The sequence below is a fragment of the Epinephelus lanceolatus genome, chromosome 23, assembly GCF_041903045.1.
Source record: "Epinephelus lanceolatus isolate andai-2023 chromosome 23, ASM4190304v1, whole genome shotgun sequence".
Lineage (NCBI taxonomy): Eukaryota > Metazoa > Chordata > Actinopteri > Perciformes > Serranidae > Epinephelus > Epinephelus lanceolatus.
This window is the reverse complement of record NC_135756.1, coordinates 26,875,080-26,887,618: the sequence shown is the minus strand read 5'-3', so window position 1 is coordinate 26,887,618 and position 12,539 is coordinate 26,875,080. Positions and strand designations below refer to the sequence as shown.

General features: G+C 40.6%; 1 protein-coding gene across 1 annotated transcript in view; it reads left to right on the top strand.

Moving 5' to 3' along the window:
- camk1da (calcium/calmodulin-dependent protein kinase 1Da) overlaps positions 1 to 12,539 on the top strand; it is an 80,720-nt gene that overhangs the window by 50,693 nt on the left and 17,488 nt on the right. The window contains exons 4-5 of the mRNA XM_033614871.2: positions 9,973 to 10,111; positions 10,469 to 10,595. Of these exons, the coding sequence (XP_033470762.2) occupies positions 9,973 to 10,111; positions 10,469 to 10,595 (266 nt within the window). The remainder of the gene's footprint in view (positions 1 to 9,972; positions 10,112 to 10,468; positions 10,596 to 12,539) is intronic.

The window sequence follows — 12,539 nt, the reverse complement described above, 5'->3', positions numbered from 1 at the left end:
AAAACACCATTTGTCTTCCATGAATGGAATTAAAGTCACATTGATATTTTTACATTAACAACGTAATGTGAAAGGGGTTGGTCAAACTGATGAACCCACTGAGTATCATATGATACTGCAGTTATCCTAAGCTGTACATTTTAGCATCTTCCAGCTTGTTGTTTTGGTTTTACGACTCACAGCTTCACTGTATTCTTTTAGTCTCACTGCGCTCATCAGCATTTTTCACATTCAGCAAAAAATTTGGAACCCACTAAACCCACCTGCGCGACAGACAGACAAAGTAAGCAGCTAGCTAGTGAACACAGTGGAAAATTTAGCAGCTAAAGATCAATATATTTCCCTCAGGAGTTGGTGTACACCAGATTAGCTCTAAATGAAGAGATGTTGCTCAGTGTCCTGTGGATGTCTAAATAAGCAAGTGCTTGCTAACATGTTCACCACCATAAGGTTAAAGTATGTCAATGTTCCATTTACAGCTTGTTTCTCTGATTCAAGGTCGCCGGAAATTCAATTAATTCAGGTTTAAAGCGACACTAATTACTTTTCTCATTGACAGGAGATGAGATCACTATATTAACTCTTCATTAACTCTTCATGAGTTCCTCTATTTCCTCTGCAGCAGTTTGTGGGGGTTTGAGTCGTAGGGTGGATAATAGATCACATCAGATTAGACCAATAAATGAGAGGAGCAGCTGCTGCAGAGGAAGTTTAGACCCAGAGCAATGAATAGTAAGGTTTCACTTTAAGTGAGTACACTCTGTGTTGCAAGATTGTGGAGTAATAAATAACTGAATTGTATATATACAGTACAGGCCAAAAGTTTGGACACACCTTCTCATTCAATGCGTTTTCTTTATTTTCATGACTATTTACATTGTAGATTCTCACTGAAGGCATCAAAACTATGAATGAACACATGTGGAGTTATGTACTTAACAAAAAAAAGGTGAAATAACTGAAAACATGTTTTATATTCTAGTTTCTTCAAAATAGCCACCCTTTGCTCTGATTACTGCTTTGCACACTCTTGGCATTCTCTCCATGAGCTTCAAGAGGTAGTCACCTGAAATGGTTTTCCAACAGTCTTGAAGGAGTTCCCAGAGGTGTTTAGCACTTGTTGGCCCCTTTGCCTTCACTCTGCGGTCCAGCTCACCCCAAACCATCTCGACTGGGTTCAGGTCCGGTGACTGTGGAGGCCAGGTCATCTTCCGCAGCACTCCATCACTCTCCTTCTTGGTCAAATAGCCCTTACACAGCCTGGAGGTGTGTTTGGGGTCATTGTCCTGTTGAAAAATAAATGATCATCCAACTAAACGCAAACCGGATGGGATGGCATGTCGCTGCAGGATGCTGTGGTAGCCATGCTGGTTGAGTGTGCCTTCAATTTTGAATAAATCCCCAACAGTGTCACCAGCAAAACACCCCCACACCATCACACCTCCTCCTCCATGCTTCACAGTGGGAACCAGGCATGTGGAATCCATCCGTTCACCTTTTCTGCGTCTCACAAAGACACGGCGGTTGGAACCAAAGATCTCAAATTTGGACTCATCAGACCAAAGCACAGATTTCCACTGGTCTAATGTCCATTCCTTGTGTTTCTTGGCCCAAACAAATCTCTTCTGCTTGTTGCCTCTCCTTAGCAGTGGTTTCCTAGCAGCTATTTGACCATGAAGGCCTGATTGGCGCAGTCTCCTCTTAACAGTTGTTCTAGAGATGGGTCTGCTGCTAGAACTCTGTGTGGCATTCATCTGGTCTCTGATCTGAGCTGCTGTTGCAATTTCTGAGGCTGGTGACTCGGATGAACTTATCCTCAGAAGCAGAGGTGACTCTTGGTCTTCCTTTCCTGGGTCGGTCCTCATGTGCGCCAGTTTCGTTGTAGCGCTTGATGGTTTTTGCAACTCCACTTGGGGACACATTTAAAGTTTTTGCAATTTTCCGGACTGACTGACCTTCATTTCTTAAAGTAATGATGGCCACTCGTTTTTCTTTAGTTAGCTGACTGGTTCTTGCCATAATATGAATTTTAACAGTTGTCCAATAGGGCTGTCGGCCGTGTATTAACCTGACTTCTGCACAACACAACTGATGGTCCCAACCCCATTGATAAAGCAAGAAATTCCACTAATTAACCCTGATAAGGCACACCTGTGAAGTGGAAACCATTTCAGGTGACTACCTCTTGAAGCTCATGGAGAGAATGCCAAGAGTGTGCAAAGCAGTAATCAGAGCAAAGGGTGGCTATTTTGAAGAAACTAGAATATAAAACATGTTTTCAGTTATTTCACCTTTTTTTGTTAAGTACATAATTCCACATGTGTTCATTCATAGTTTTGATGCCTTCAGTGAGAATCTACAATGTAAATAGTCATGAAAATAAAGAAAACGCATTGAATGAGAAGGTGTGTCCAAACTTTTGGCCTGTACTGTATATATATATATATATATATGTATATATATATTCCAACAGCGCTCCTAAAGAATGGCCCAGCTCCAAAAATAGGAAATCAAATTGTTGCAGCAGATGTTTTAATTGTGGCTAGTCACCACCAGCCATTTATCAGCCAGTCAGTATCGACTAAGCATCGCCTTGTTGACTAAACGTGTTTGATATGAACAGAGATCTTCCCCTGGATGGCTTCAGGAAAAACTGACACAGTAATTTCACTGTTAACACGTCAGGGGACGCACCCTATTTTTTTCGCTGATAATGCTACATTGTGAACAAATCCGTGTTAATATCGGCAGGTGGAGAGCTAGTGAGCTGTAAGCTAATAGCAAACAGAGGTTGCATTGAGTTGCATTATGATGCATTCAGTCTCTGTTCAGTAAAAATAAGTATTAGGCGAATGTAGATTATAACTTGAATAAATAGTTGTTTGAAAGCGAAATTTGTTGATGTTTTCACAGCGATGTAAAAATGATAGTAGAGTTCCTTGTTTCCCTGGCACAAATGAGGGAATAAATAACAACAAAAATAAAATAAACAACTACAACAAAGAAGAAAAAAACATCTGCAGTCGGCCAACTTGTAATTTTAAACATCAGTATCAGCCAAGAAATCCGTAATCAGTGCATCCCTATGTTTTAGTATCTCTTAGCTGAATGGAAAGTGAATACCAGACCTACATTTATCAGTTAGCCAGAAACGCAGCAGCTTAAATACAGCTTAAATTAAACTATAACTCAGTAATGTTCATCATCATCCAGAGTACCTTTGTTGATGGTATAACTCACATTTTTGCTGTGCCACTTCTTATTCTTTTTGACTATTCACGGTGCTGTTTTAAGATTCTGCATGTCTTATGTTCAGATGGAGAATCAATGAAAGAGATGATTTACTGTGAAAAATATGTTAAAATATAGAGGAATCAGTGTAAAAGCACCAGAAGAGAGTAGCTCAGTCTCTCTTTTCATCTGGCCTCAGTGCTGCAGACTGCTCTTCCTTATGCTGCATGCAGTAGCTTCATCGTGAAACAGAAAGCATTTGTGTCCATCATCAGCTGTAACTGGTGACAGCAGTGTCATCAGTGCTTCAGCAAACATGAAGCAGAAATTGGGACACTCTGCTGCATAAATTTGTACAAATCACTCCTGTAATAAGTAACCTCATTTGTTATAATTATGTGCGTTTACTGAGATGTCAGGAATCTCATTTAGGAATGTGGATTTTTGAATGTTTTCTGTGTAATTGCGGCATGGTGGATCGATGCAGTCTGACAGAGCTTCCCTCGCTCTTGTTCATCACAGCTTTTCTTACGTAACCTCGACCGCGGGGAGGCAATCAGTCCGTGCTGCTATGAAAATCGATGCAAGCGAGTGCAACTTGGGCCTTATATTGATGCTGTTTGTATTTGGGAATTACATATTAGTAAAGATAAAAACACATGTAGTATAGAGAGAAACTGGTCTAAGAAATCCATAAGACAGTATGCAGCATCTGACTAGGATGAGGCTATCATTAAACCTCAGACAGGATATATTGAAAATTCATAGATATGGTATAATCTAACTAATTAAAATATAGTTTTTGTGTGTATTTTATATTTAGTGATTCTCCTTTTGTTGTCATTCATCCATAGAAAATCTAAAGCAGCAGTAAAGGCCTTAAAACCAATGTATGGGTTGTTTTTTCGTCAACAAGCTCCCAAACACACAAACTCTAGTACAGCAGGGCAACTCTTGGCTATTAGCATATATCGACTGTTGGTCAGATTGCATGTTGAGGATATGATCATACCGTCTTGACATTTTACAAAATTCTACTGTCCCAATTAAGAATTTCAGACAAATGATCAACAAATCATCAATTATGATGTTCAGACCTATATGTATTTTGTATACATTTCCCATATTATATATATATGGATATCGGAAGAGTAGCGGTAGGAGCCCGGGAATCCAGAGCCCAGCGTAGAGCTGCTGTTCCTTCATGTTGTAAAGGGACCAGTTGAGGTGGTTCAGGCATCTGATCAAGATGCCTCCTGGCCGCTTCCCATTAGAGGTTTTTCAGACACGTCCAACTCGTAGGGGGTCCTGGGGTAGACCCAGAACATGCTGTAGGGGTTATATATTACTTAGCCTGCTGCCCCTGCGACCCTGGATAATAACTGATGGAAGGATGTGAGGTGGTCTATAGGCAAATTATATGAATTCTACAAACGAAGAAGCAAAAGAATTTTTATCGGTGTCCATTATTTTACTTGGTGCATACACAAATTCAAGAGCAAATGGTCAGATAAGATCTTATTATTGGTCAGTAGCTTAATGACTGTCTGGCTGTGTAAATCAAGTTATGTTTGCACAGATTAATAGTTAGTGCAATTATAGTGTTTACATGACAGTTTCCGCAGAAATGCCTTAATCTGATTTAAGTGTTCCTGTGAACAAACATTGACCGGATCACAGAAAGCAAACGGGAGGTGTAAGTGCAGCGTTAGGGACAGTGGGGCAATTGTGATTAGTTAGTCAGGTCCCAAGACTGTAATGGTTCTTCATCTCTGCCACTGAGAACAGCATGTATCACACACACACACACACGCATGCTTGAAAATAAGGCTTGCTGTCAGGCATGATGCACAACCATCGCCTCGAGAGAGCGATACAACTGCCTGCCTCTAAACAGATGAGCTGACGGAGGAGAGATGGATGAGGGGATGGTGAAATGGGAAAGAGGGGAGGGGAAATGTTAATATCTCAAAGTATTTCATCAATAGTTGGAAAAGAGAGATGAATCTCCCCCCAGTAACATGTTTGTGCTGTGAGCAAGCATGTCAAATTTAAATCTCATAATGTACATTATAATTTAAAGCCCAGCACACCTACACAGGTGTTTCTACTCATTCTGGCTGATCACACTCCTCTCAGAATGAAGAGGATACAGTGTAGATTTTTTCACACAAGACATGTTGACATGTCACTGAAGGAAAAGCCCTGGTGTAATCAATGTGATAAATGATGGCTGAATTTTATTTAGCTGCTTCAGTTTCAAGGTCCTGGTGTTGTGCATGTTGACTAACTGTCACATTGTCATGACTTACTGGGACACTTGATGGAACCATCATTGATTGTTTTGTAATGTACAATAGTTTTTAATGCACATTTTTTTAATGTACAACAGTTTATGGCATTGCAATAAAACCGTACATCCTGAAACAGCCCTTGGCTGGCCTAGGCTTGAGCGGTATTATAGTGTATCAGGGTATTTAGAAATCCTTACAGTATAATTTTCAATACCTTAAAAAATACAGATACTTATGCCTTAACACAGATGCTGTATTAAGGTGGTGTAGTGCACAGTATGTGCCACCAGAGGTCAGTCTCTGCTGGTGGAACAGGCAACTGAGCTGAGGAAGGTCACTGCGAGTGATGGGGATAACATTACAGGACCAATAAAAAGCCGACTGGCAGCAGTAGAGAGAGACAGTAAAATACAGGAGCTTTAAGGGGCTTGAATGTGTTTTTGTTTTGTTTTGTTTTTTAAATAAGTATCATCATATACCTGTCATACCCTGTTGAAATGTCAGGAAGTTATGAAGGTTTAAAAAATAGACAGACAAACAACAAGAATGACATTAGTTTTTGATAATTATTATTTATAATAATGATTATTTCTTAATGTTATTAGTAAGACCTGTACTATATGACAAGTTAAAATGACTGCTGTGAAAAAGGGCTATTAGGTAGGTCAGCAAACTTATGAGCCAATAAGAATGAGAGCTTTCCCAGCCTGACAGGTGCAACAAAACTTACTAAAGCCAGGGAGATTAAGAGGCTGTGTAGTTTGGCAGCGCTGGCACGTCAGTTAGTTTATGTTTTTACAGTGCTGTGGATAACATTGTGTTGTATTTACGTAGTGTCGCTGATTCAGGTCAGCATAAGCAGCATGTGCCGAATTCTGTGCTGAATTGAAACCACACCCAACCAGCACAAACCAGCACTGTTCCGGTCAGATTTGGAGCCCACCTACTGAAAGCACAGTCTGTACACACCCACACAGTGCTCAGAGGAGCTTTAATCAGCTTCAACAAGTGAAAACACCTGTGTGGATGGACAGTGGCTGTGGAGGGCCTTTAAAGGTCACAGCTAAAATTTTTAATGTTTAATGCTGTACAAAAAAAGGCAGGACAAGTGTCCCGCATGGATTTGCTTTAAAAACATGATTGTGTTGCTTTCCATGAAGCTTCTTCTAAATGCAGAAAATGTCCGGTGCTACAGTGGACAGTATGACACTGGCTGCATGTGCATCCTTGATTGCATGTATACTGGAGATGTGTCTGAAGTAACTCCCTTGTTCACTCATTCACTCCTCCCTATATAATAGATAGTGGGCAGTAAATTGAGATGGACACTTATAATCATTATCATTTTTAATATCAATATATTGCCTGAGATACGCTGCATTGTGGGATTGTTATAATCATACATGCCATAAACATGTTTTTACAGCACTATGTAGAGCATACATATTACATATAGAATAGGGACACTCAAAAAATACTGTGGTTAGTAAATGTGCACTACAGTGAACAGGGATTGATTTTGGGCACAGCCTGGGACATTAATGAATTGTCAGGGTGCCATGACCTTTGACCTTCCTGATATTGGACATTTAGAGATTTTTTTTTTTTTATCATGTATCAAATGAGGAGGTGATGTGAGGTAATTCCACAACCCCTCAGCCTTATTTGACTCGCTGTGTGTATGTGTGTGACTTTGTGTTAATTGTGTGTGTGCTGTAAGTGTTTGTCTTTGATGTGTGTGAGCATGTCGGTGTGTGACCTTGTATGTGTATCCTTGGGTTTTTCATGCTTGTCTTAGTGCGTCTGTGTGTGCAGGTGTGTGTGTGTGCTTGCTTTTAATATATTTTTATCTGTGTGCGTGTGGATGTGGTCCTGCCCTCGCATCTGTATGTGTGTGCTTGTGTGTACGTGTGTGTCCATGTGTTCTTGTGTGGGTGCTCCTGTCTGATTGCCATGGTCTCCTTACGCAAACGCTTATGCAACCATGCAGCCTGGTGGCTGATCTCCCTTTTGCCATGTGTGTGTGTGCGTGTGTGTGTGTGCGTGTGTGTGTGTGTGTGTGTGTGTGTGTTTAGTCCTTTCTTGTCATTCCCAGACATGACTGCCTCTGAAACTGAACAAGTGGCTGCCCTCTTTGAAGAGAGAGAGGATTAGCAATTAATTCTGATCTCTTTTTTTTCAGCAACTTCATTAGAGTTAAACTTCCACAGGCTCTAATCTGATCCGTCGCCGTGACGACGCCCCTCAGATACGCCGTGCAACAGTGTGTGCGCATGCACGTGTTTGCCTTTCTGCATTCTTGTGTGTCTGTGGTGTTCTATGTGCACAGTTGTTGCCACTAGTGTATATTAGTGCTCATGTGCGGATACCTGTGTGTGTGTGTGTGTGTGTGTGTGTGTGTGTGTGTGTCCGTCCATTATGCTTAAAATATAAACATGCTTTATAAAGACAAGACTACAAGCTTGATGTGGTACTACACAGGGTTGGATACGAACTATTTTGTCACCCTTCCACTGTGGCTAGTGGATTCCAAAATCCACTAGCCACTCAATAGATTACTAATGGTATTTTTTGGCTGCTGAGTGAAGCAAATCTAGCAGCCATTTGCATATGTGACCAGAATTTGGCTGGTGGCTGGTGCTAATTTCTAACCCTGGTACTACAACTTTTACTTCTACTACTACTACTATTATTACTAGCAATATTGGAATAACTGAGACCATTAATACAATTTGAATAACATATAAAGTAGATGATATAGTGAGGTGCAGAAAGATGTTATCCTCCAGCAGGGGGAGCTATGTGTCTGTGTCAGATGATGAGCCAGTTCCCATCTCTTCACACTGTATGTACACCTTAACAAGTCATTTCATGTGGTCTGGAGTCATAAAAGAATCTGCCAGAGGGGAGAAAATACAGATGAGCCTCTTTAAGTGTTTTCTTTTCTTTCTTTCTTCCTTTTTTTTTTTTTTTTTTTTTTTTTTAACCAGCACTGATGGGTTTCATTCCTTCTGCTCGCACAGAGCGGCACTGCAAGTATGTCAGGATGTTTTACCAACCTTGGCAGAAGCTTCGACTTCTTTCACCTTGTTTTGTTTTCCTCCAGAATGGTTGATAATTTCTCTCGTGAAGACACTGCAAAACAACTGTTTGATCAAAAAATCACTATCCAAATTGTGCTGCTGCGATGATAATGACATTAATTCATCTCTGAATCCAATCAGCATGTTTTAAGATTTGCATTTCTGCAAGATTTTTTAGCATCTGCACTGGAATTATGTGAAATATTTCATCTTTATGGCATACAGAGACAAGAATCACACACACACACCTGCACAATTAAGTTCTCTTTCATGGTACATCATTTACTTGAAGGAACACCTCACCCCCCAAATGATTATTTGTATATCAGTTACTCACCCCGTGTTAGGTTGACTTTGCAAAGAGAACTGTTTTTCCTGCAAGCCTCCACTTTGAACGAGGAATCCAAAAACAGAGAAAATTCTTAATGAACTGATAGGAGTGTGTGTTTAACAACGGCAAAATTATATCAAAATATCTGTTAAACTCACACAACTCATTCAGTCTCATTTATTTAGTCATATACTCAGCACTTCTCAAACAGACAGCTCTTTTTGACAGACATCTGCACTAAAAGTGAAACTTATCTATGCTCCATTGACAAAAAGAGTAATTTTACCTCTCTGAACACAGGAGCTGCTGGTCTACCACTGCCTCAATCTGTACTTTATGTCATTGTGTGATTTTTTTTTAAGGAGTCAGTTTGGATTCACCAAAATCACATAATGACACTAACAAACTAAGTCACTGAGGCAGTGAGCATGAGAGAGATATTAAAAGGATGTCTTGATATAGTTTTACTGTTGTTAAAAGCTCCCTCTACTTCCAGTTTTGGATTTATCACTCACTGTGGAGGCCTGCGAGAAAAACAGTTTGCTTCACAAATTCACCATAACACTGGATGAGTAATCAGGGGGGTTAAGTGTTCCTTTAAAGCTGTTCTATCTAAAAAAAACAGATTCATATTGATCAAGGGATAACCAAGGAATAGTCATGGATTCTGGGAACTGTGTACAAAGAGAGGACGGATACTTTCCAGGAATAACAGCAAACGCATTTTCCAACTTTCATTCCACTTTGAAAAATAAGATAAACATGTTACAAGCTATGGTAAACACTGCAGGCTATATGAGTGTTTTGTGTGTATGAGTGTGTGTATGTCATAGCACATGGCTCACAGCTTCCACACACTCTTGGCTGGAAACATCTACAGCTCATAAATTACCAGAAATCTTGACCGAGCAACCCCCCCAAGCCTTTTACTGGTTACTGCCGTGTGTGCGTGTGCCTGGCAGAGTGTGTGCATGCATGCTAATATTTTCAGTAAACATACACTGATATACACACACTTCTTCCTATTCTGCAGGGTGTCCGGCGGTGAGTTATTTGACCGAATCGTGGAAAAAGGTTTCTACACAGAGAAGGATGCGAGTACGTTGATCCGACAAGTCCTGGATGCTGTAAACTACCTGCACAAGATGGGAATTGTACACCGAGACCTCAAGGTACTTTAACACACACACTCTCACACGTTTGTTCTCACTTGACAGGTAGTGATTTACTGCAGCAATAAGGGCAATAGCTTGACACATGTAGTGAATTGTGGGTCAGCGTTGCGCGTGCCGGGTGTTGGAAGAGAGGGGATTGGTTAGAGCAACCTCCATAAAAGAGGGTTGTGTCTGTCACTTTTTTTTAAGTTGTATTTATATTAGCTGCTCAGATTTTTCTCTGACATGAGACTCTGATGTTAACAAAGAATTGAACAAAATGACTGACTGTCAATTTAAGCCCATGAAAACCAAAAAAATGAAATAAAAACACTTGATTCACTTTCTTTCTTCCTCTCTGTCTTCTACCTCCAGCCAGAGAACTTGCTGTATTTTAATCCCCAAGATGAGTCAAAGATCATGATCAGCGACTTTGGTCTTTCCAAGATGGAGGGCAGTGGTGACGTCATGTCCACGGCCTGTGGCACGCCAGGATATGTGGGTAAGTTAGTCCGTGTTCCCCAGTAGTCTGTATAAGTGGATGTGGTCTCCAGGTCTGAAAAGTGAAGCAGATGCAGAAGTGCCTTAAACCTTCATTCTTTGTAATGGCCAACAGGGGGCAACTCCACTGCTTGCTAAAAGAAATCTTACCGTATACAAGTCTATAAGAAAATGACCCTACACCTCACTGGATTTTTTACCTCAGGAAACATTTTCCTAATGAGTTTATGGTCTCAATCACAGTTTCTAGCCTTCTTCAATACAGCATGATGTTCATTTTTTGAATTATGGTCCCACTTAGAGGAAAATAGACGATAACGCAGCATAAGTTTAAGGGTGTAGGTAGCTTGTGATTGACAAGTTGCCACCATGGTGACCTGTCAGAGGCGTAGCAGTGAACTTCTTTGTAAAGTTTACCTCGAATTCTGAAAGCTCACATTGTTAGCAGAAACTTTACCAACACGATTTCATGCCAACTCGTCAAATATCAAGTCTAAATTGTTACATGCATTGTGTCTTTTCAAATTACAATTTCTGCTCGTTAGGTGCATACAGTCCTTTATCATTGGTAAAACCCTTTGGTAAAATAAAAGCACATGGTTAGGTTTAGAAAAAAAACATGGTTTGGCTCAATATTCACACAGGAAGCAAACAGCAGGGTCCCAGCTGAAAGTCCGGGGTTTGTCGCTCCTTGTTGTTCAAAATGGTAGTTCACAAACCAATGGGTGACATCACGTTGGCTAGGTCTTCCCTTTATACAGACTATATTCTTCCCTGACCTCCAACAGTCTGTAATTGTTCTCCTCTTGTCCCCCCTGAAAAGTCACCACACTGTAGTATCTTGGAAACAGTTGGAAAAAAAAAAGTTCCTTCAGAGATAATATACTGTTCACTAGACCTTGCTGTTCTTAGTTATTGTTATGTCTGTTCTTAAGCCTCCATTCCTCCACAGCACACATGTGAAAACAGAGGCAGATTTGCATCTTGAATCTCTTTGTAATTTTTAGAACAATGGGTCCTTGATTTCAGACAGAGGTAGACAAAAGCAGGTGACTCATCTGTAGTAGGCAAATATCAATTTTACCAACTGAAATGAAAACAATTGCTGGCAGCTAGCCAATTAAGGTAACTTTAGCTCGGTGAGTTGGCTCAAATCAGGATCTTTTTGTTATAAAACCAGACCCCTGTAAAATGGTTTTGCACTTTTCTAAAATGTAACCTGTAACCACACAAAATAATTTAGCATGAAATGCTTCTTAGCTTTTGAAGTAACCCTAAGTTACGACTGTACGTAGTGAGCTAGTTAGCTGGACAGTGATTGCAGCTTACATCGGAGCAGATAAACACACCTTACATCGGAGCAGATAAACACACCAGCTCTTGTATGTTTGTTCTGTGCACACCAATTCAACATGTGGAGAGAGCTAAAGCTTTCCAGACTTGCTTTGGCTAATTACAGTAGCTAAGCTATGATTGGACAGTTACTGTTTTGGGGGAGGGGTTTAACAAACAGCCATGTGATTTTGTGTTTATATCATTGTCATGGTTGGTGATGGAGGTCGTAGCTCACACAGGTTTTTTATTCCTCAATCTGTCACTACATGTCAGTGTGAATATGAACTGAGCTGTCTCTGAAGACTTCTGCAGGCGTCGATCCAACAAAACATATAAAAAATTCAAAGAGCGCATGTTGTTTCCATCTGACACCATTTGTTTCCTGCATTAACTTTGTGTGTGTGTGTGTGTGTGTGTGTGTGTGTGTGTGTGTCAAATGACGAACCGTGTGCACCTCACAAACACACTGCGCTCACCAAACAAGCTTATCACTCTCTGACAGACCCCACCCACCCCTGTAGAGTCAACACAGAGCCGAACAGAACTCTTGTGTGTGTGTGTGTGTGTGTGTGCGCGCGCGCTTGTATGTATGTGTTGATGTATACGTGGG